The following is a 22,185-nucleotide window of genomic DNA, read 5'->3' as shown; positions in this document are numbered from 1 at the left end:
AACTCAGATTTCGACCTAGTAAAATGCCCGCTGAATCTGCGTCGCCTTAGTTCAATGGAGCAGCGCCACCATCCTCTAGCCATTAGCCCATTACCAGGCACCTCCTGCTTGCCCATCTCAGACCACCGTCGCTCATCGATGTCTGCACAGCGATCGCGACGAACTGTACTTGTAGGCTTCTAGCTGAGCGGCGCAGAGGCTTATGATTTCATCAGTCATCTGGACAGCCAACATGATCAATTGTCTGCGATCTTTCGAAACCCCGGACCAGCAATTCAGCATCCAGTTTAGAGTCATCCGCTTTGCTGTTAATTACCTGACCACTTTGGTGATTCACATGTTTGGGTAAGGGTCCGTTTAGCAGAGCTTACTAGTTTCAAGAATTCATGAAACTAGAGTTATGATACCCGCTATTTTATTTTTATTTTAATTTTAAAATAGAGATTTAAATTATTTTATTTTAATCTATAAACTCAAGATCTAATATGAAGCTGAAAACTGAAACCCTACCAAATAGATCTATGTCATTTGTTCTGTTCAGAAATGTTAAAGAGGGGGGAAAGATAACAGTTGGAACTTGGAAGAGAAGCCCTGTCTCTTTCAACTGCAGATACTTATAGTTTCAATAAAATATATTCTCCTCAAAAGAAACAGAAAATAAACACTGATTGTTTGCAAGAACAAGTGAAATCCTCGCTAACTCAAGCACATTAGGATCGTCTACATGAAACTCTGGAAGGTAGAACAGGACAACGTTGACAACATTGTTTTGATCCAAGTTAACAGTACAGAGGTTTCTGAATCCAAAATTATCACGAGCTATTCTGGCTCTGCAACATTATGGAGACAGAAGATCTCACTTCATCTTTGCTTCTGTAAATAGAACGTGCTTGTTCACACGGGATCGTACTTCCTAAACTCAAGCTTCTCAGTGATCCGCCGAGGGTTCTTGCGCTTCACGTAGAAGAACCCGGTACCAGCTGCTGAAACCAGTCTGATGAAGATTGATGCGCGCTTTGCTTTCCCCATCAGAGACTATGAATTCGCAGAAAAGGAAACTGAAAAGAGGAAAAACTAAACAAATGATCAAATTTCAGAGAGGTAAAATTCAAACTTCCATCATATTCAAGACAGACAACAGGAGGCACGAAGCAAATAGTAGAGCAAGCAAAATTCGTATATGAGTTGGTAATGCATCTCAAAACTTTATATGGAACATTCGGAAGCAACACAAGAAAGCATTAAGAGAAGGCTCAATTCACATGGTGAACTGTCTTATCATATTCGCAGGCCTCTTGCTACCCTTCTCAAAATACAGATTACAGGTCCAGACCCTTCTCTGCACGAGGAATAACAAATGCCATGGACAAAACTAAGAAAACGTTACAGAAAAGAAGAAGAAAACTTGACAAGAATCTATGCACTCGACTTCATTCTATCTTGTGGAACTCTGCAGCCTTTCAAATCCACCTCCAGATTTGCATCATCGCTTGCCACTTTCACCCTTGCACCAATTATATACACAAGCCAACACAACACAAGAGAGGAATCGGCAATCATCATGAGAAGATTACCGCTATTCTGCCATATACAAGCCCCACTAGAGCTTCCATCAGAACTATTAATCATTTCTTCGAGCTTCTGATGCTAGTACATCTCTTGTCTTCTCAAGGCTTTTTCTTCGTCAGGAGTCCTCTCATCCTCAACGTGCTTCAACAGCTCTCCATTTAATCTAGTTGTCAAGGAAGGAGACAGTGGCGCATAAATACCTACATAGTGGCAAAAAATATATGATATTGAGACATTTGAATGATAACAATATCATGATTCGATTAGAAAGGAGAAGGGCCATACTTCTTGATTGTGGGATCCTTTCATAATCCTTCGTCACATGCAACAAAATGGTACCAGACAACACCACAATCAAACCACAAATTTCTGAAGCGATGCTTCCGAGGCTTTGACCAGACCAATCCTGCACAAATAATTAAAGTGGCATGAGAAAAAGGGCTTCACATATGTCAATTATTGATATTTTGCTCAATACACTAAAGAAAAACCTGCAGTTTATAATATTAGAGTTGTGGCATGCATAAGAAACAAATAGAACATGAAAGTTTCCAAAGCGGTTCAAGTGTATGAGGGTGAATGGCAGAACAGAAATGAGAAATGGACATGTACAACAAGGATAAAACAAAAAATTACCTTGAACATTATGACGCTTGCAAGTATTGTCAGAGTAGTGAACATTACGTAATAAATTGGAGATACAATCGCTGTATTGAATGTGTCAAGTGCCTGCGGTAAGAAAGTATAATTTATTCTGTGAAACTCTGAAGGACATCAAAAACATAAGATTTGAAGTTCAGTGCATTGTTGAATTAACATTGGTGGTTACTCTATTGTGGAAGTCTAAACAATCACATGCCAGTGGAGAAGATTTTGGACACAGTGGTAAGTACCACCAGAGTAAGGCTGACAAGGTTTGCCTGAAGTAGATATCCTTACAATGTAGGACAGAAGTCACAGGGCAGAAATAAAACAAGAAATTAAGCACATGAGGTTGCAATGGGGTTCTGAAGAACAACTTAATTCATAAAGGCTCAACATCATGCCAACCTAGCACACAGCCAATTAGCCAGTAGCCACCAACTTATCATAATCTTCTCTCTCTCTCTTTTCCATATATTTGGTTATTGAATGTTGAGAAGAGCGACATTATGCAGCTTAGAATATACATAGCAATGATTTGATTCAAATGGAACATGACATTCTGCATCCTAATAAACAATGCGGACCTCACCGTAACTTGATCCCAATCAGTTAAAAAACATTACCCCAAGAAGTTCAAGCTCAGAAGAAAGTAAAAGCCAATAGAGTTGTTGTTCTGCCTGCGGAGTTACCTAGATGGCAGTTCTTGTATTCAGATTCGTTCTTATTTGTTGCTAATCGATCAATGTCCATATAGTACTTGGTCTATTTATATTTTTTTGGAACTAGCCACTACCATATTCACCTCTTTTTGAATCTTAAAAGGCCTATAACAGCTTGTCAACATGATCCATATTATTTCTTTACATTTGCCAAGGTTCAACTCGTGAAAACTGAAATGTATTCAAATAGGTCTTCTCTAGACATACCATTTAAGCATCCAGCATGTAGATGCTCATACTTGATGTTTCATACAACTGCAGTTACTGAAAGAACATAACTTGCAATGAAGTTTTACAAACCTTATTCAGATAATTCATCTGTGTTAGCACACAAGTAGCCACAACAAGCATAAAGAACCAAGTCTCTGGATATACTAACTGATTTGTCCCCTCAAAAGTCAACTTTAAGGATGTACCAAGAGCTTTAACACTCATTACCTGAATAACGAAAAAAACTTAGCACCTCCCTTTGCAAGATTGAAGTAGAATATAATCAGGTAGAACATTAGAGAACACAAGCAACTGCCAGCAGAAGTGACATTACCGAAAGAGAACCCATCAAAGAGCAAATAGCAGTGTAAATCAACACATTCGACTGCCCATAGAGAGGGGAGAAATAGAACACCAGGACAAAAACAACCACAATAACTGAAGCAACATATAGCAAGAAAGCTGCAAAAATACATGACAATATATCTCAGTCATCATATTTAACTTCCTACAATCAAGAGCTAGCATTTGTACAAGACTGGATCACACCCATGATAATTCTCACCGGGTTGAGTCGCCATGTTCCATATTTCCCTAACCGACGTTATCTCCTGCTCCTGTGGAGCATGGATAACAATCACCACAGATCCCGCAATGCACATCACGCAGCCAAGCACCCCAAGAGCATGCAACCTCTCATTCAGGACGAAATGAGCCAGCACTGCACTGAAGGGTGCAGACACCACCGATAGACACCCTCAATGTCAAATTCTAATTTGCCTCAAAAGAATGTCAAATTGCTTGGAATTGTGAAGATAAAGTTCAGCTTGCTGTACCTAATAATTATGCTGAGTGCTCCAAGAGGAGTAACCAGCACCGCGGGGGCAAAAGCGTATGCGACGAAATTGGCAACCTCTCCCACAATCACTGAATAGAGAAAAGCTTTGCTCAGAATTGCCCATTACTGTTTAAGCATCGCACCTAATTCCCTACAGAAATCGCACGAGGAAAGCTTACTAGTGATCATGCCGACCCACCATAGGGGCTCCATGAGGTACGAGTACCCGCCGACCCCTGCACATGCCATCACCAAGAAACGAAGCAAAAAAAAAAGACTTCTTTTTTTTCAGAAACTGGACTGTTCTTGCTACCACAGGCAATAATCACCTCAAATAAAAAAAACAGGCACTAATAGTACGATGGGAGTTAGGAACGTGACCTGCGCGGACGCCGGAGGCGGCGGCGGCCCGGCGGAGGCCCTTCTTCTTGATGATGAAGCTAGCGCCAATGAAGCCGCTGGAGAGGAGCGCCAGAACTATCCCCTTCACGTTGTCCGTCGACAATTCCGCCCCGGCTTCTCCTCCTCCTCCCATCCCTCCCCCCAGGCCGCGCCTCCGAACGCCTCAATTGCGACCGAAGTAACCCCTCGGATTCCTGCAGGGTCGGATTGGATGAACCAACGCAACACCTGATTGCTGCTTCTCCCTCAATTCCGTGGTAATTTTTCGACGGGAATGCGGTTCTGGATTGGTTTGGCGAGGGATTTCGATGGTTCTTGGGAGAAGAGGGCGAGCTGATTGGCAAGAGGAGCTGTACGCGACGAAGAGGGTGGAGGAAAGCGTCGAGTCGACGAGACGAAACAAAACGCGTCATTTTCTCGCCAGAAAGAACCGCGTCCAATATCTTGAGCTCGTACGCCTGCCTGCGTGGCGCTGGTTGTGTTTTTTGCGCTGGTTGTGTTCTTTTTGCGTCATTTAAACCGATTTTTTCTCCAATCTATTTAGTTGTGTCGTTCGGGTTGTATTATGTCTCTGGCAGGCTGCTGCCCCGTTCCCCCACCGTTGCATGCTGAGGAAGGAGGGCCGGAGCCCCCAGCTGAGCCATGTTGCCGCCGCGCCGTGGTCCTGCGCACCGCCGATGCGCTTCTGCTGGTCGCTCAGCTTCTGGCCGCTGAGCGCCCCTTACTGCCACGTCGAGCCGCATGCCTCTCCCACCACTGTCATGCCGTCACCGGGTGAAGAGAAACGGGCGAAGCCCTGCTGCTGTGTTGCGACCGTTGTGCCTAAACTAGTAGGCTTATGTCCCTGATGAAGATTGGTCACCGCCCATGGAGATTGAAGGGCGCAGATGGAGCAAGGTCGGGGCGGAGCCCTGCCGTGCCGCTCTCCCTTGTGCCGCTGCCCGAAGCCCCTGCGCGCGCCGAGGACCTATCGCTACCAAAGCAGCACCCGACCGGAAGCCGCTGTTCCTGCTGTCGCCCGCGGAGCAGAGAAGAAGGTCGGCTGAGGGCCGCGCCGTCGTGGCCGCCGTCCCCACTCGCGCGCCACCGACGTCCGGTCGCCGCGCGCTGACACTCTGCTGCCACCCTACACAGAGAAGGGAGAATGGGGCAAGGAGTAGAGCAGGCGGAAGCCCTACCGCCACCCGTGCTTGGCCTGGGGCTGGCCGCTGACCACCGATGGTAGATCAGAGGGAAACGCCCCGGAGGCCCTGCTACTTCTTCGTCTAGAACACATGCACATGTTCCTGCCAATCATCACATGCAAGAGGAGTTGGCCGAAGCCCTGCCAGTTTTTCCCATCTGCCAACATGCACAACAGAGTAGAGAAGCATGTGCTCACACAAGACCAGGAAGGAGGCCACGGCTTCTTCGTTCCGTTTTGAAGCAGCTCCATCTCTCTGTCAACTGACGCGCTAGCTGCCGCTTCATTCCGATCGACTCCGAAGTTCTGCCTTCGGCTGGCGGCCGTGTTGACCACATTGTCACAGTCAAGCACCTCGGCATCAACTCGATGGCTTATTGATTCAGTGCTAACCCAAGTTGAGACTATCCGGTTTCTTGCTTTCTCTCTCACAGATTACAAGCATGGAAATCTGGCTCCTCCTCGTCGTCGCTGAGGCCGGAGAAAGGAACACTGAGCCCGCCACCAGGGACACCGTCGCGGTCTGCGACCTGAGCCATCGCTACGCCATCGTCGGGGCTTGCCGCAGCGCGGCCCGTGCGTGCGTCGATGTTTTGCTGCGCGCTGGTCTACTCGTGTCGCTGCGCGTGCTAGACGATGTGTGTTATCACGGTCATGCTGGACCATGTGTGTTATCGCCGTCACCGACGATGAAGCCCAGCCGAAGTCCTGCCACCAGCTGCTGGTTGGTGATTATGCTATGGGACAGAGTTACTTGAGGGCTACCTTGTTGGCTGCCCCACCCCTTGCTGCCTCTCTGGTTCATGGGAGGTGCTGCATATTATCTCTTTGGGTAAACCCATGGTGGCGCCCAAACTCGATGGCTGAAGCACAGACTTGTGTGGCCTGAAGAACGAAGAGCAAAGCAGCGATAATGACGCTATCAAGATCGATATGATTCTAGTACTGTGTGCCATACTCCATCTCAAATAGTTTGATTATTTATATGCATCAAGCATCTTGTTTGTCAGTTGAAAAGGGACTTACGCATGCGTCTGTTATCACCGGTAATCTCATTCTTTATGAGTACCAAAGACCTTGTTGCTAGCACCGTGTGAATATTGTGCCAAAGTATTTCTGATGTCCATGCTGATGGTTTGCCGGAAGCACTGTATTTATGCTTTGTTCCTAGGCACCTTCCGTTGTGTTTTCCTTTGACATATATTTATACATATTCTCATGGGCATGGTGGTGCCCACGTCCAACGTCCTCGGCATTATATAACACACGTGTTCATCCCGGCAGCAAGCATAATTACCCGGGGTAAGTATGGCATTAATGCCTACGTTTGTACAGGGAAGTCACCAATATGCACCTCAAGAAAATGTTGCGAGCGCAAAGGTCTTTGTTACAGGACCATGCATGCATGTGTACATGCGGCTGTGTATATGAGAGAGCAAATTGTTTGCCTCTTCAATACTTTTGTGCTATCAAGGCTCTCTAAAAAAAATGTCAAAATAAATTGGGCAAAAGAAATCCAATATGAGATGTTTGCTAAATGATTCCCTCAATCTTGAGTAGCCTCACGACGTCGCGACCTGTCATTAGGTCCGTCCTTGTATTTTTGGCTTAATCAGTATCAAACTTTGCTCGTGAATCCGCCTGATTGCTATTAAATGCATAGGAATAGCTCTAAGAGTTTCCAACAGGAAAAATCCCCTATGTGTTGCATGAGCACAATTCTACAGCTATCATACATCTATTTGTCCGTACCATCAAGGCCGATGTACTATTTAAAATCTCCTTATTTTTCCCTGACCGACGAGGTTGAGACTTTTTCTTTTCCGCGACCGACGAGGCCAGGATTATTTGTTCGCGATTGACGAGGCTGAACACTCTTTTTGAGACTTTATTATGGGACCCGTACAACGGGACCGGATATCTTTTGCTAGAAGCCGACGAGTACAACGGGACCGGATATCTTTTGCTAGAAGCCGACGAGGCTCTGACACTCCACATTCCATGCATTGTGTTTATGTATACTTGGAGACAACTCTTATTTTGGAGACGATGACCATCGAGTGCAGCTTAATCGAAGGTATTCTGTGATCCAACACTGCTGATGTAATTAACTGATGGCCTCATGAGGCCACGGGAACCAAGAGTCATGCAATCGCTTGCTGAGTTTAGTCGAATATACTTGACGTAATGTAAAGCATGGGAAATTGTACTTTGTAATTCAATGATGAATTAATAAAACAATGTTTTCCCTGTACTTTGTCTTTGTGTATTTATTTTGTATACTTTACGTATACTGGCACGCCTGCGTATTGATATATTAACGTCATGCAATACGCTATTCGAAACGGAACGGAGTGTTTCGAATCCGCAAAACAACAAGCATCTATTTTAGTCCGGAACTCATTGAATACACTACAAATATCCGGTACCCAGCGCTCATGCGGTGATCGCTTTGATACCAGAAAATATAAAAAATAATATTCCTTATTTTCACACGGGGAACAAGAATTTTGATAGGACACGATGACCCAATTGGACAATTATCAGAGCCACTTCGTGCCAAGAGTGTATCACGTGGTGATTATTTTGTATTCATCAGATGAAAAATTCAGCTGGATTGTGGATAATCTTATAGCCGCGTCTTTTACCGTGTAAGCATGTACCATCTACACCAAGCTTTGAAGCTTTCGCAACCGGTCGGTCTCCGACGGCGCACCGAACACAAGATAGGAAAACAAGACCGAGAAGCAAGAACGTCCACATCATTATGGTCATATTTGATTTGAATCTAATCTTGTCACGAAGTTTTGTTACATTATAGATTTTTATATATCTGTTTAGTTGACTGCTATAACTATAGCAAGTCTCATATTGTTAGCTCCTGGTCCACACATCCTATATTCAGTTTTTTTATTAACTTTCTTATACCTGTGACTAAAAATTTGTTAACCACATTTTTTTTATAACCACACTGAGCTAAGGTTAGTTGTGAAAACATTAGACATGAATCAAACATGCCACATTCGCACATAGCCCCGGTCAGCAGAGAATAACTGGAATTCAAAAATCAATTTAACACGGCTGCCATTGTAGCGGCAAAACAGGACGGAAACATGCCGTTTATTTGTCAGCGCCAAAACATAATACAATGTCTAAGCGTTCTATAAATGACGACCAGGATTAGCACTCTACAAATCACATTTCCAAGGCTTTAGACTAGTCGGGATCTCAATCAGGTGAAACAAAGGCTAACAACAAAAGGGTGCCGCAGCATGAGCTGAGCACGGACCGCAGAGCTGGACGAGCACGGACCGCAGAGCTTTAGATTGAAATTCTTCTACCCGGTCAGCTGCCGATCTATCTATCATTGCCGTAGCATGTCTCGTAGTTGAAGCACTTGTTGCCGTTGTTCTGGCGGCAGCATATTGATCTGTTCGGGCGACATGCCCAAGACTTGCTGGACAAGCATCTTTTCCATCTCAGGCGTCAACTGCTCGAACAATGACCAGATTAATAGTTCAGTAAGGGAAAAATATAGAAAGGTAATACAAATAATTGTTGGTCTCAAATACTAGCAATAGAAACTTACAGGTGCTTGACCAGTCTGGATACCACCAATTCCTTGGGTCATTTGTCCGGGCAACCCAGGCAATTGTCCAGGGAAATGGGAGCCAGCAGCGGGTGCTTCTGGACCCTGTCCCCACGGAATTGGCCTATCAACTTGCATGGGCGTCAAACTTTGAGAATTGTAGTGCGAACTAGCCTGTTAAGAAGATAGATTATAGGAGGAGTGAACCATGATCGCCACATCACATGAAAGATGCAACTACTAGATTACAACAGTGTCTAAACAAATTTTCTTAATGTCCAAACTTTGAACTCAACTCTATACACCAGTCACAAATTTTCTTAATGTCTAAAGAAGAACACTTAGAGATTCTGGTACTGACTAAACAACCAACAGACAGTAAGCAGGCATCTAGCAGTCTAGCACTGCTTTCAGAACAGACTATGCTAGCAATGCCATATGCATTTCTCTGGAAACATGAAAAGGGGACCATTAGAACATTTATTTCTCAAGCATTCAACAGTGCCAAATATTGTCTATACATCCCTTTAGAAACATGGAAAGGGGACTAGTAGATTAAGTTTTCAAGTATTTGGGATATTCTTAAAGCAGGAGTGCAGGACTACTATGACCTGTTACTAATCAAGATTAGAAACTGTCAAAACATTAAATGGAATTATGACATAATGGTTAAGGTTGTACAGTATAAAATTTGAACTTTACATGCACCAAATAATCAAGGGAAAGGGCCAGATTATGACTAGACCAAGGGAAACATATTCACAATAATAACTGTTCTACAGGTCCATATGCGTGCAAAAATTGGTAAAAGGATACAAAGAATAATGTTGATCATATGTCATCAGATAATGAAATTTCAACAGTAGTCAGCACGTAACTAGACCAATATGTTAATCAACTTTGGACATGAACAGTTCATTTGGGCATGGTTCTTCCAGACCTAAACTCTTCTGATGACAGCAAATAAAGAATAGGATTACTTCATTGCATTTCCTACATTTTTTCCTAACAATCTTGAGCAAACACATATACACTCGGGAAGATACTCATATTAACTTATTTCCTTTCGAAAGGTAAATACCGCAACTTTGATGCAGCATAATCATATATTTAAGAAGAGAAGAAATTGTACCTGGTATAGCTGTGGTGGTGGCTGGTTAGGTAATGGTGGTTGGCCGGAAAGGAAAGAAGTTTGAGGATTCCCAATCTGCTGCGAAATTCCAAACAAGGCGGTCAGTTTGCAGAACATGGTATCTAGTTATCAGGACCATTAGATTTAGCATAGAATCTTACATGAAACATCTGCTGTTGCAAAATGTGCTGAGGAGCATTTGCATGAGTCAAACCAAATGAATTGGGTACTTGCGGATGCATCTGATGTGCAAAGGACTGCATGGAGGGTGGCCTAGGCAACTGGGGCAAAGGTGGTTGCAACTGCTGATTAAATATTGCAGGATTTTGCAAAGGTTGCTGTGGCTGACTATGAACTACAGGCATATGTGATGGAATATTGGAATACTGTGGAGGGGCATGAGGGAGGGTCATATTTGGATTTTGAGATGACTGAGGAGCTGATGCAGAAGGCATCTGATGGAACGGGTATCCTTTTGCCTGGGCTGATTGTGGTGGGTTTGCTGACATAGGAGGAAGGTCCATGCTTGATGCCACATTAGAAGAGGCAGATGGAAATGAGCCAGAATGTTGAGCGACACTCTGCGGGTTAGCAGGTAATGAGGGTTGGGGCAAGCTAACATGATCTTGCGCGGCAGCTTTAACTGGTGAAGGTGCTGTCGGCGCTACTGTGGGTTGGGCCACGTCTGTAGATTGTGCCTGTAGGACAGAGGGCACATGGTGACAATAAAGTTCAATTTGCTGATTAGCAGCCCAAATATTAAATTTCAAGAGAAGTTCAATAACCTAAGTTACATACAGTTTTAGGCATTTTCACCATTCCAAGTACTACTTGTGCCTGCAAGAAGAAAGGCATTTAAGATAGCAATTCTGTACAAATGCATATGACAAATAAGATACTAATTCTGTACAAATGCATATGACAAATAAGATACTAATTCTGTACAAATGCATATGACAAATTCATTATTCTGTGCAACGCAATCAGATTGAAAGTAGTAATCAGATATGATGTTAGATACCACACCAAACAATTGTATTGGTGTGGAAGATATCAAGACATTTTTTGCTGGGAGAACAAGAACACAAACAGGTGTATTAGAACATAAATGTTTAGAGCAAACAGTTGGAGAACAATAGCCAAGTAGAGCAACTGGTGAGTTTAACATTAAGGAGTAAACTTCAAAAACCTACAATTATTTTGACATATGTTGCAGAAAACTACAACTTCTGGTGCTCATTGCAAAAACCTACAACTATTTTGACACATGTTGCAAAAAACAACAACTTTCTCATCATGGGTTCACCTATCATCCTCTATGGTATGTAATAGGAGGATTAACCATGGGTTCACCTGTTGTTAGATGATGACAGATGAACCCATAGTGAGAAAGTTATAGTTTTTTGTAACATGTGTCAAATAGTTGTAGATTTTTGAAATAAGTACTAGAAGTCGTAGTTTTCTGCAATATGTGTCAAAATAGTTGTAGGTTTTTGAAATTACTCAACATTAAGAGAGTTTGGTAACCAACATAAGTACATAGAACACAGTTATCTTCATCGAGTTTCTCATGTATAATCAACAACTAGAAGTGAGCACTTTGTACTGATGCTAACAATATAGCATACAATCAGAACTCAGAAGTCAGATACTAAAGCTGATGGCCGCATTGAATGATTGAAATTCCCATTTGATTGATGTAAGGAGCAACCAACAGTTTTTGCTGCATAACGTCACCAATTCCCTTATATAAGGTAACATGAAGTCATGAACCAGACCCAAATTGAAGAACGAAGAACACGAAGGTCTCTGCTTAATCCGTCAAGAAGCTATCATACACACTCCCTCGAATCAACCATGAATATGATTATTTATGAATTGACCAAAAATGAAGCCACCACCAGCCACAAAACCCTAAAACCCGACCAGTGCCTACTTCAAGAGCGGCTGCAGCAGAGGCACCAAAACTAACAGCCATAGATAACCCGAGAGCGAGGGCGGCGAGAAATCTCACCCGGAAGAGCGCGCGGGTGACGTCCGGGTTGTCGACGAGCATCCGGCGCACCGTCTCTTGGTTGTGGTCGATCATGGCCTGCGCGGGAGGCGGAGCCGCACCATCAGAGAGACCGGTGAAACGGTGAGAAAATCCGTGAAGAAACGGGCGGGGAGAGCGAGACGGAGCAGGAGAGGAATTGGGCTAGTAGGGTTTGGGGATTGAGGGTGTGGGGGGGGGGGGCGCACCTTCATCTGGGACATCATGTCGTACATCTCGGAGCGGGTCATGGCGTTGATCTGGGCTGCGAGGGCTTCGCCCGCCGCCGCCTGCTTCGTCGCCATGGGGTGGGAGCGGAGGAGCGGCCGGGCTCGATGCGGCGGTGCATGCACCGGGGAGCGAGGCTGCTGCAGAGCTGCAAGCCTGAACTGGCTTCCGCCGTTCTGCGCCTCTGCGGTCGCGAACTCGCGGGCACGATTGCTTTTTATTGATTTTTGCTGAATTTGGCTTAGTTTTTAGAATTTTTGTGGTACGAAATTCTCCCGGTTGTAAATCACTAAGTTGAGTCACGGATACATATGTCTAGGGATAGTAATTTATTCGATTACATGTTTATCCACTAATACATATCGGAATAAAGTAGAATATAGATAGTATTTGATATTTACAGATATATTTGTGAGCAAAATACTATTTAACATATATACATATCTATATCCACAAAATCTGTATACTCGTATAGTTTTCTAACTGATGAACTTCGACCCTCCAAACCCTAATCTCTTTTTCTCATCTCATCCATTCATCAGCCCAGCCACCACACGCATACACGTCACAACCCATAGCCCCTCCCCCTTAGCACTGCACGCCCTCACCGCCTCCCATCGACACCAACGCTTAGCACATCTAGCTCACGGACCGCTGCCGGCCCGCCGCCTCCAACTTCAAATCCATCGTTGACCAGCCGCCAACAACTAACGCCTCACATGAGTGCAAATGGTTGATGGTTAAACGAGTATACCCATAGGCGGCGGGTTTGGTGTCCACTCTTTGCCTGCGGGCATTCGCAAGTATACTTACGGACGAGTAAACATTGACAGATATGGATATAAGTGAGCACTACCCGTACCCACTATACCTGATTGTCATCCCTACATGTGCCACGCACAAATAAAGTTTATCGCTAGAGTGTGGTCATATTTGAACCACAAACATCTGTGGTGGTAAAGTTATGCAACTGCTTCCTATGTTCCTAGTCATCAGACAAAAACATATAATCAAAACTCTTAACTTTGATTGATGAATTAGGAATATTTTTTTATTGATCATATTGGCACCGCATCATTGTATTTGTCATGAAAAATATTTTTATAATACAATAATTTTAAAATTTTGTTATCAATTATATATAAAAAAAAGTAGCAGTGAAAGATACATATTGCACACCGTGTCAATGTCCAAACATGGTACATTTACTATCAGAAAGGTAATTACAACTTGCAAATATAAGCCTGACGCGACAAAGCAGTTGGACCCTTTGCCAACGTGTAGCGGACGCCCACACTTGTTCCATACTCAGATGTTTGTCACTCTACGTTTGGTAGCATATGGTTAAGCCACCTCGATGAACTTGGAACTGCCTTTGTGATCTAGTTTGTACTTCGAGTTACCTTTTGGGCGAGCTTTAGCGAGCCGCCATAGGTGAGCTCTAATCAAGCAATGTGCGTTTGTTGATATGTTTATGTTGGTTGGCCTAGATGTCTAATAATTCTGTTTTAGTAGCCATCTAGTTTGTTGCCATAAGTATTTTCCAATTGTTATTCTTGTCTGTTGCAAATTTGCGATAAATATTTTCATTTGTTGCCGTAGGTCACCTCATTTGAGCATTTTGTTTTGCATACGAACCTTTTTATGCTAGGCGTCCTAGTGCATTACGGTATATGAACAACTGCAATCTCGTTTTTTTTTCCCTTCTACTAGACATCTAAAGTTATTCGTTTGAATACTATTTTGCTGCATACGATGAACCCTTTTGCTTCCCTGTTATTTCAGGAATGTATTTAGCACCAACGTGTCGGTAGAAATAATCAGTAATTGCGCTTTATAAACAAGCGCCTATTGGAAAACGACCACCAGAGAGGCAATCTTTTGAATAGGAACCCTGCTGCTTCTACAGTTTATCCTTAGAACAACTTATAGCAAAAGATTGACGCAGATGACTCAAGGAGTAAAACAACTTTTAAGCTATCAGGTTTTTCCACATAATCGATTTACCGTTACATATCAACAGAACACAATGTCCTTCGAATCTATATTCCTTCAAACATGAGACTGAGAAGTGAGAACACCAGCAGATGAACCGGATGATCCAAAAAAAATAGTTCATGGAAGATGCTACGACCACCCACTGATCCAAGAACATCTGCATTTCAGTTTTCAGTACTAAACACGTGCCGACAACTCCATCAAAGCAACATTTGAATCGCATGATCTCAACATATTGGCCATTCAGCCTAACTAATCGAATGAATGCTGAAATCAGCCAAAAGGGTGCAACCTAAACTGCCAAAACTACAAGATATACCTTGGTAGCAGCCATCAGGTTGACTAGGGATGCGAACAGGAGATTTCGTACGTTCTTCATTCAAAAACACAACTAGGATTCACAAATCAATTGGTGCATTGTGCTTCCAGAATCCATCACCGTCGCCATAAACGTCCACGTTTGTTTTGCTCTTGCATATGCCTGTGATATAATAGAGTAATTGTCATCAATTCACGGGAAACACATTTTTTTATCTAGAAACTGATCATTTGTATACCTTAACCAACAAGCATCTTAAATGCACCAGGCAAATAAATTCCAGACAAGCATTTGTAGTTTCAATCTGATATCAAGATCATGGCGCACAGGGTTGGCTACTTTTTGCATTACAGTGGTTGGCTTAGTTCTCAAAGCAAACTTTACTTTTTTCTGTAAATAGGGATTTTTTTCCCCTGTAAACAGGGGAATCAGATGGTCTTTACAAAATTCACAGTAACCCACTAAGAATGTATGTAATACCTTTTGCATCTAACTTCAACTTTTTTTCGTACTGTGTAAATATTAAACTACAATGGTCCAGACCTGTTCAGCTGCAGCACAGGCAAAGATCTTTGAGCCTGAATATGGCACTAATGGTCAAAATATACTATAAGGCCAAACTTTAGGCCTTGTTATTTAAGGTATTGGTGAAGCCAGACTTTGTGAAAGAGACCAGGCGTCACTTTAAGGCCAGCCCAGCACATCACCAAAAAATATATCTAAGCCATCACAGGAAACTCAGCTCAAGTTTTAAGGTCAAACCAATATCCCCAGGAGGAATCTGGTGGGAGTTGATAATAGAATTACAGCATCAGTTCAATATAATTAGAAACATGGCATTCCTTTGGAACAGTTAATGCAAAAGAAGCAGCATAATTTATGTCAGTTCACAACATAAGGCACATATTAGCGATTCAAATCCAAGATGCTATGGTGATCCTCTCTCTCCCATGCCTTTTCTTTTGGTGATGGACGTGCCGAATTCTTTGATCTCTCGTGCTTCTCAAGATGGTCAGTTGCGTCCTTTGTTTACATGCGGGCTTCAACACAGGGTTTCTTTATATGTTGATGATGTGGTGCCCTTTATCAAGCCGGTTGCCGAGGATTTGGGGTTAATCAAGGGTGTGCTACAGATTTTTGGGGATGCTTTGGGTCTTAAGACTAATATCGTCAAATGTTCCGTTACACCTATTCAATGTTGGGAAGTGGATTTGGCCATCATTTAGGACCTTCTGCCATGTGAAGTAAAAAAATTCCCTTGTTCTTACCTGAGACTTCCTTTGTCGGCCAGGAAACTATCTAAATCAGAGTTGCAGCCTCTTGTTGACAAGGTGGTTGATCACCTTCCGAGTTGGAAGGCTTCTTTGATGAACTGAGCAGGGAGATTAACGATGGTTCGTGTTGTTCTGTCGGCAACACCCATTTATCATATGGTTGCAATGGATCTTCCTAAGTGGGTTCTTAAGGCAATTGATAAATTAAGATGTGGTTTTCTTTGGAAGGGACAAGAACAAGCAAAAGGAGGAAATTGTTTAGTTTATTGGCAAAGGGTATGTAGGCCTCTCTAGTATGGTGGCATGGGTATTCATGATTTATCGACCCTCGGTTGGGCTCTTTGTATAAGGTGGCTTTGGCTTTAGAAAACCGAGCTTTCGCGACCATGGTCAAGGTTGCAGGATCAGGTCCATCCGAATACCCAGGCTTTATTTTCTATGGCCATGGTGACCTTGGTTGGGGATGGCACTAATACTAGATTTTGGTCGGATCGGTGGCTTCATGGTCGGACCATTGGTGAATTGGCTCCTCATCTCTTTGCGCTTATTCCAGGAAGAATTGTTAAGCAAAGGTCCATGGGAAAAGCTTTAGTCGACCTTAATTGGGTGTCAGATATCAAGGGGGTTCTCTTTGTTCAGGCTATTATTGAGTATCTCCAAATTTGGGACTTACTTGATGGTCTGATTCATCAGCAAGGTGTGCAAGATCAACATTTTTGGAAGCTGTCAGGTTCGGGAGTTTATTCTAGTCAGATGGTCTACAATGCCTTTTTTGTTGATTCTATTAGGTTTGCTCCATGGAAACGGATTTGGAAATCTTGGGCGCCGTTGTGTTGCAAATTCTTCTTGTGGCTTGCAATTCTCAATCGTTGTTGGATTCCCAACAGACTGGCTAAACGTGGTCTTCCTCGTCCTCCTTGCCCTTTCTGTGATCAGGCTGAAGAGACCATTCAACATTTGCTAGTTTCTTGTGTGGTTGCTAGACAAATTTGGTTTAGCATTCTTTAGCAGGTTAGTCTGCAGGCTGTTGCTCCACAGCCGGACATGTTGGAATTCTCAAGCTGATGGTACCGAGCACTGAAACAGGTCAACAAACAGCACCAGAAGGGCCTAAATTCTCTAATCATTTTAGTCGCTTGGGAAATAATGGAAGCATTGAAACAATTGTGTGTTTAATGGAGCTTCCCCTGATTTTGAATTGGTGGTTCAAATTGTGGCTGTGCAAGGAGCACTTTGGAGTGCTGCCGGAACCAAGGACCTTCAGGTCCTATTAGTTGGGTCTTAGGTTTCCTTCTCTAGTGCTTGTTTGGTCGTTTTTATTTTCCTTTGGTATGTCAGCTTTATGTGTTTGAATTTTTAAGTGTTTAGATGTTGTTTGTTGTACTTTGCTCTCCTCTTCTTTAATGAAATGACACGCAACTCTCCTGCGCGTTCGAAAGAAAACTCCAAGATGCTATTACTTCCATAGCAAATTGCACGGACTCAATAGCTTGAACATTCACAATGTCAGGCAACCAGAAATAGAAAGAGACAACCATGTTTGCTTACCTCTGGTGTTCCTTTGAACGCTCGATAAACTCAGCAGCAACATCACAACCTTGATAGGATGCAAGCACTGTCCTAATGTCAGAAGGTCTAGCAATGGCAACATCTGTACAGTGTGTTGGCTTGGTCAACATTTAATCATGTTGATATCACAATAGAAGAGATCGATTAGAACACTTACACTCAAGAAAAGGAATGAGATCTAGCAATTGGGTGTCATTGTTTTCAAGTTTAAAAGGTTTGATTTCAACACAATTTTCAGGCTGCAAGCAAGATTCAAGAGCATGGGCGCTGAGATAAATAACTTGTGCAGGGTTTCTGTTCAACTTTGACAAATCCTGGCAAAACATGAAAACGGTAAAATTAAGAGGAAAATATCAAAAGCTGTGGAAATGGACAATCACAACTCAGCATCATGCCCCACAGATCAGATACTTGACTAATCTGTTAAAAATTATGCCATACCTTCACGGAAATGTTTTATAATAGAAAGTTTTTCAATCACAAGGCCCGGTGGTACATCAACAATAGAAAGTATAACAACAGAGTATGTATATGTTTAGATGCTTCTTCAAATATGTGTTCCAGATACTAGTTACCTTGAAAAAAGAAGATAGAACGAAGATGGACTAAAAATAAAGATTAAAAAATTGATGGTATTCAGGAGCAATTGTATAGATTAGCATCAAGGAATGCATCCTAAAGCTGAGAAATTAGGTAAAACCCTACAATCTCCATACCCGATAATGTTTTCCATCCAAGTACTTAGTTGCAGGTCTCGATAGCCTGTGTATAATGACACCACTTGAGTTCAGCCTATCAATCACAGGGTCAACATACTACACACACAAAATATTCATAGAGGTTAGGGCATTACATTACAGTCCAAATGCAAAGGAATTTAAGATCAACTAACCATAGGTGTCTGATCAGAATACACAACAACTTCATAAAATTTTCCCATGTGTTCCAAAAATGCATCAACTCCTGGCCTCTTAAAAGTTCTCCATCCTCTCTCACGCTTTACAGAAGGAAAATAAAAGAACATTACTATCACCTTCTTAGATCGCACAAAGTAAGATGATACGCAGTGACTTAAAAAAATTAAGAAACTATGGACAGGATGACCACTAGGTAAATATGCAGTATTTAAATCCAGTTCAGTGTTCATGTCGCTACGTTATCACAAGACATCGGAAAATCTCACAAGCATATTGTGTGCTTGTTGCCCTAGTTTGTTTTTGTCAATTGTCTTAGTAGTCCACATAGTATAACTCTCAAGTTCTACAGTTTCTGGTGCTGTATAAACAATATGTTTATGTGCCTTAAGTTAGGTACTGCAGCATAATAATCCAGATGGTTACTTGTACACAAACATGCTTGAGGAAAACTGACACAAGTAGCATATGGTATTAATTTATTCCAGCACACTGTAATCTAGTATCCTATCAGGTTATGTTTAACTCCACAATACAATTTTTCATATTAAATTCATCTGTTACAACCTATAGCATTTCATCTGGTAAGGAAAACAAGCTGCACTCTCCCATTCGAACTGCCATCAGTCATATTCTCTTTCCTGTAGGGTGGAGATAAGAACTGGGGCCTGTAATTTCATAAGACTACACTATTTCACCAAGAAAAACTCAACCTGTATATAGATGTTTGTCTTTCATGTATTCTGGAAACAAAGTTGGCACATACAATGAAAAAATAACAGAAGTGAGTATGAAGTCATAATATACCTGCCAATCAGAGTAGACAAGAGTTTCATTCAGATCAAGAACTAGGGTGAAGATATGCAAATCTTGAGGATATAGAGCTGGTAGCAGTTTGTCTGATGTGGGTTCAGTAAAGCCCTGGAGTAAAAATAATTAAAGGAATTCCGACCACTTGCTAGATATATGCGTGTAAAAAAAAGATGAAAAGCTTATAGTTCATTACTGACCCTGACATGGTCTCCAATTGTGCTCCTAATATCCAGGTATAGCTCTATTGCTGCAACAGGAACTGCAGCACCAAAATGCACACGTCTAAGTAAGATTAAGAGGGTACAGAAAAGAAAATTACACAACCAACAAAGCTAAGTTGGAACTGAGTATAAATTTAGCACGAAAAGACGTTCAAATTTAGAGTATTATGAGGGATATGCATTTATGTTAACTACTGCTAAATTCATGATTAGCTTACAAGGGTTTATATATATATATATATATATTTATATATATATATATATAGTAATTTGCAATATATGTATGCAATATATGTATGCATTTAACTAGTAAATAATTTAATAACAGCACAATTATATGCTTCCATTGCAAATTCATGATTAGCTTACTCATGGCAATTCTTTAATCGTTCCTAAAGTCCTTTGCAAGTTATAATGCATTGCTAAGTGTACAAATTAAAGCATGGTATAGCAATCAAAGGTGAAAATTCCAACTCTCAGAAAACAATAAGTAGAGCTACGACTTCACCATGCATCACCATATTCCCATTCAGAAAATGAGACAAGTGTTCAGAATGTGCACAATAACTCAACAGGAGAAGAAAGACATGTGCAGCAGTAAGCTAGTAACTCCTGAATTCCAAGAAAAAGAAGAGGAGAAGAACAGCAAAAAGAGGAGCACACTGTAGTTTGAACCTTTCATAGCTGTCGAGTAAGCCATAGCCTTGAACTTCTGCGGGCAAGAAACACAACGATAATCAACAGTTAGACATTGATTCACATTCAATGAGAGATAATTATTCATTCTTTATTTCAGTTAATGTCCACCCTTCCTATTTGTGCATATAAGCTCTTGCGTGTTTCTATATCAGCACAAAGTTCTTTTAAAATTAACTTGTGATATGTTTAAACGGTGGCACAAAAAAGAAACTGATGGTTGTTTGACCTCTCACTCCTATCCAATTCCATCCATCCAACAGAACAACATTCCACAGCAAGTAGGTACGGCTGAAGATTCAGTAAATACCAAACTACTCAAGAACAACCATAATCTACTCCCCTTTGTGGCAACAGTTTGACCTGGTCAGCTTATTAATCCATGGGAACTCCAACTGCTATTCCTAGTTGTATAACAACAAACTGACCTGTCAAAAGGATCATTAGGGTACGCCTCCCACTCCTGTCTCAGACGCCTAAAGGGTAGATGACTAAATTGACTAGTTTTTTAGAGATCTAGGGACAGAAGCCCCAGTCCAACTTGCATTGCAAAAAGGACCACAAATCTGTTTACAGCATCAGAATATGTTTACATCAAAGCATCAAAGCGCACCAACGAAGATTGATAACCAAAAGCAAAAAAGAAAAATTTTAAATCATCATTGTCGCCCTGCGCAGGTAGACGACACTAAATTGACTAATGAACTTTGCAATCCACATAAATACTAACAAGCAACAATAAGCATAGGAAGATCGCATATTATTACTAGCCTCGAATCCAGAGGCATCCTCCGCTACGGTAGGTGCCGGGTTCTTCCAGAACTCCCGCGTCTTCTGCTCCACCTCCTCCAGCGAATACGCTACACACAACGAAACGGGAGCAAACAGCAAAAAAGTCAGACGCGCACAAGCCCAACCGAATCCGCACAAAAACAAATCGCCCTAGGAGCGAGATCGCGAAGAGGGGACCGCGGTATCGCACCGTAGCTGAAGTATCCGGCGCCGCCGATGGCCCCAGCCACCGCCGCGAGGGCGCCGAACTTGAGCAGTCCCCACCGCCCGCGCGCCGCGGGGGGAGGCGGTGCGGAGGAGCCCTGCTCGCCCGCGCCGGACGCAGGCTCGGACGCCGCTGCCTCCGCTTGGGCGGCCGCAGCCGAGGCGACGGCGTTAGCGTAGTAGGAGGGAGCGGAGGAGGCGTGCCGGGAGGTGTAGGAGGGGGCGGCCCGGGCGGCGGCGCCGCTCCCGTTGAGGAGGCGGCGGAGGAGGAGGGGGGCGCGCGACATGGCGATCGCCCTGGGGCGTGGCTTGGGGGCGAAGAAAAAAACGACGGGGGTTTTAGGTTTTGGTTTTTAGCGTGGAGGGTTTAAGCGAGGAAGACGGCGATCATGGGAGAGAGACGGAGAGGCGAAGGAAAGGGGAGCGGTGGAGCGCAACAGAACAGAACCTGCGACATGGACCGCCGGAGACTGGTCAAGACAACTCCAGCTTGCGGCGGCCGTGGGCTCCGGGCTGCCGGACGAGATAGGATGGGCCAGGCCTTCTTTTGCTGTAGTGGGCTGACGGACGGGAGGATTCCATTCCACCGTATCCGGCCCAACCTAACCGAACAGTCACAGGCCCGTGTGCGTTTCACAGGCCCATTTAGTTACGGCCTGTAAGATGGCTGGGTGGGCTACCAGCCCATCCAGAACCCATTAGGCCTTGTTTGGAAACAAGAGAGGCAAACTCAGGGAAGGAAACAAATCCCCTTGTGGGAAATTCCGCCCCCTTGGGAGTAATAAAGGGATAAAAATCCTCATGAACACAAAAAGGCTGAAAAAATCAGAAAAAAATC

At 43.1% G+C, this 22,185-nt stretch overlaps 3 protein-coding genes and 1 pseudogene across 5 annotated transcripts; all 4 read right to left on the bottom strand.

Moving 5' to 3' along the window:
• Positions 1-620: 620 nt before the first annotated feature.
• On the bottom strand, positions 621-1,029 carry LOC133884648 (uncharacterized; annotated as a pseudogene).
• Positions 621-4,835, bottom strand: LOC133884646 (probable magnesium transporter NIPA3). Of its 3 annotated transcripts, XR_009903153.1 has the most exons (10): positions 4,363-4,833; positions 4,161-4,217; positions 3,980-4,070; positions 3,709-3,869; positions 3,478-3,605; positions 3,234-3,371; positions 2,206-2,298; positions 1,855-1,975; positions 1,575-1,769; positions 621-1,058 (listed from the first exon to the last, which is right to left on the bottom strand). XR_009903153.1 is itself a non-coding variant. In XM_062324137.1 (9 exons), the coding sequence occupies exons 1-9, from the start codon at positions 4,514-4,516 to the stop codon at positions 1,728-1,730; spliced, it is 948 nt and encodes a 315-aa protein (XP_062180121.1). In that variant the 5' UTR covers positions 4,517-4,835; the 3' UTR covers positions 1,240-1,727. The 3 variants fall into 3 exon arrangements, 2 of the variants coding, with proteins under 2 accessions (XP_062180121.1, XP_062180120.1); XM_062324137.1 differs by lacking the exon at positions 621-1,058 and having other exon boundaries at positions 1,240-1,732; positions 4,363-4,835; XM_062324136.1 differs by lacking the exon at positions 621-1,058 and having other exon boundaries at positions 1,240-1,769.
• A 3,772-nt stretch (positions 4,836-8,607) lies between these two features.
• LOC133885457 (cleavage stimulating factor 64-like) lies at positions 8,608-12,744 on the bottom strand. Its single transcript, XM_062325175.1, has 7 exons — positions 12,529-12,744; positions 12,302-12,379; positions 11,086-11,124; positions 10,449-10,985; positions 10,288-10,365; positions 9,156-9,329; positions 8,608-9,056 (listed from the first exon to the last, which is right to left on the bottom strand). Exons 1-7 carry the CDS (start codon positions 12,622-12,624, stop codon positions 8,931-8,933), a joined length of 1,128 nt encoding a protein of 375 aa, XP_062181159.1. The 5' UTR covers positions 12,625-12,744; the 3' UTR covers positions 8,608-8,930.
• A 1,756-nt stretch (positions 12,745-14,500) lies between these two features.
• LOC133883938 (mitochondrial import inner membrane translocase subunit TIM50-like) lies at positions 14,501-21,771 on the bottom strand. The gene is made up of 10 exons (XM_062323345.1): positions 21,334-21,771; positions 21,123-21,211; positions 20,331-20,367; positions 19,632-19,693; positions 19,429-19,542; positions 18,600-18,704; positions 18,424-18,522; positions 17,865-18,021; positions 17,687-17,789; positions 14,501-15,026 (listed from the first exon to the last, which is right to left on the bottom strand). The coding sequence occupies exons 1-10, from the start codon at positions 21,632-21,634 to the stop codon at positions 14,981-14,983; spliced, it is 1,113 nt and encodes a 370-aa protein (XP_062179329.1). The 5' UTR covers positions 21,635-21,771; the 3' UTR covers positions 14,501-14,980.
• Between the last annotated feature and the right edge of the window lie 414 nt (positions 21,772-22,185).

The sequence above is a fragment of the Phragmites australis genome, chromosome 11 (genome assembly GCF_958298935.1).
Source record: "Phragmites australis chromosome 11, lpPhrAust1.1, whole genome shotgun sequence".
Classification (NCBI taxonomy): domain Eukaryota; kingdom Viridiplantae; phylum Streptophyta; class Magnoliopsida; order Poales; family Poaceae; genus Phragmites; species Phragmites australis.
This window is presented reverse-complemented; position numbering and strand designations above follow the sequence as displayed.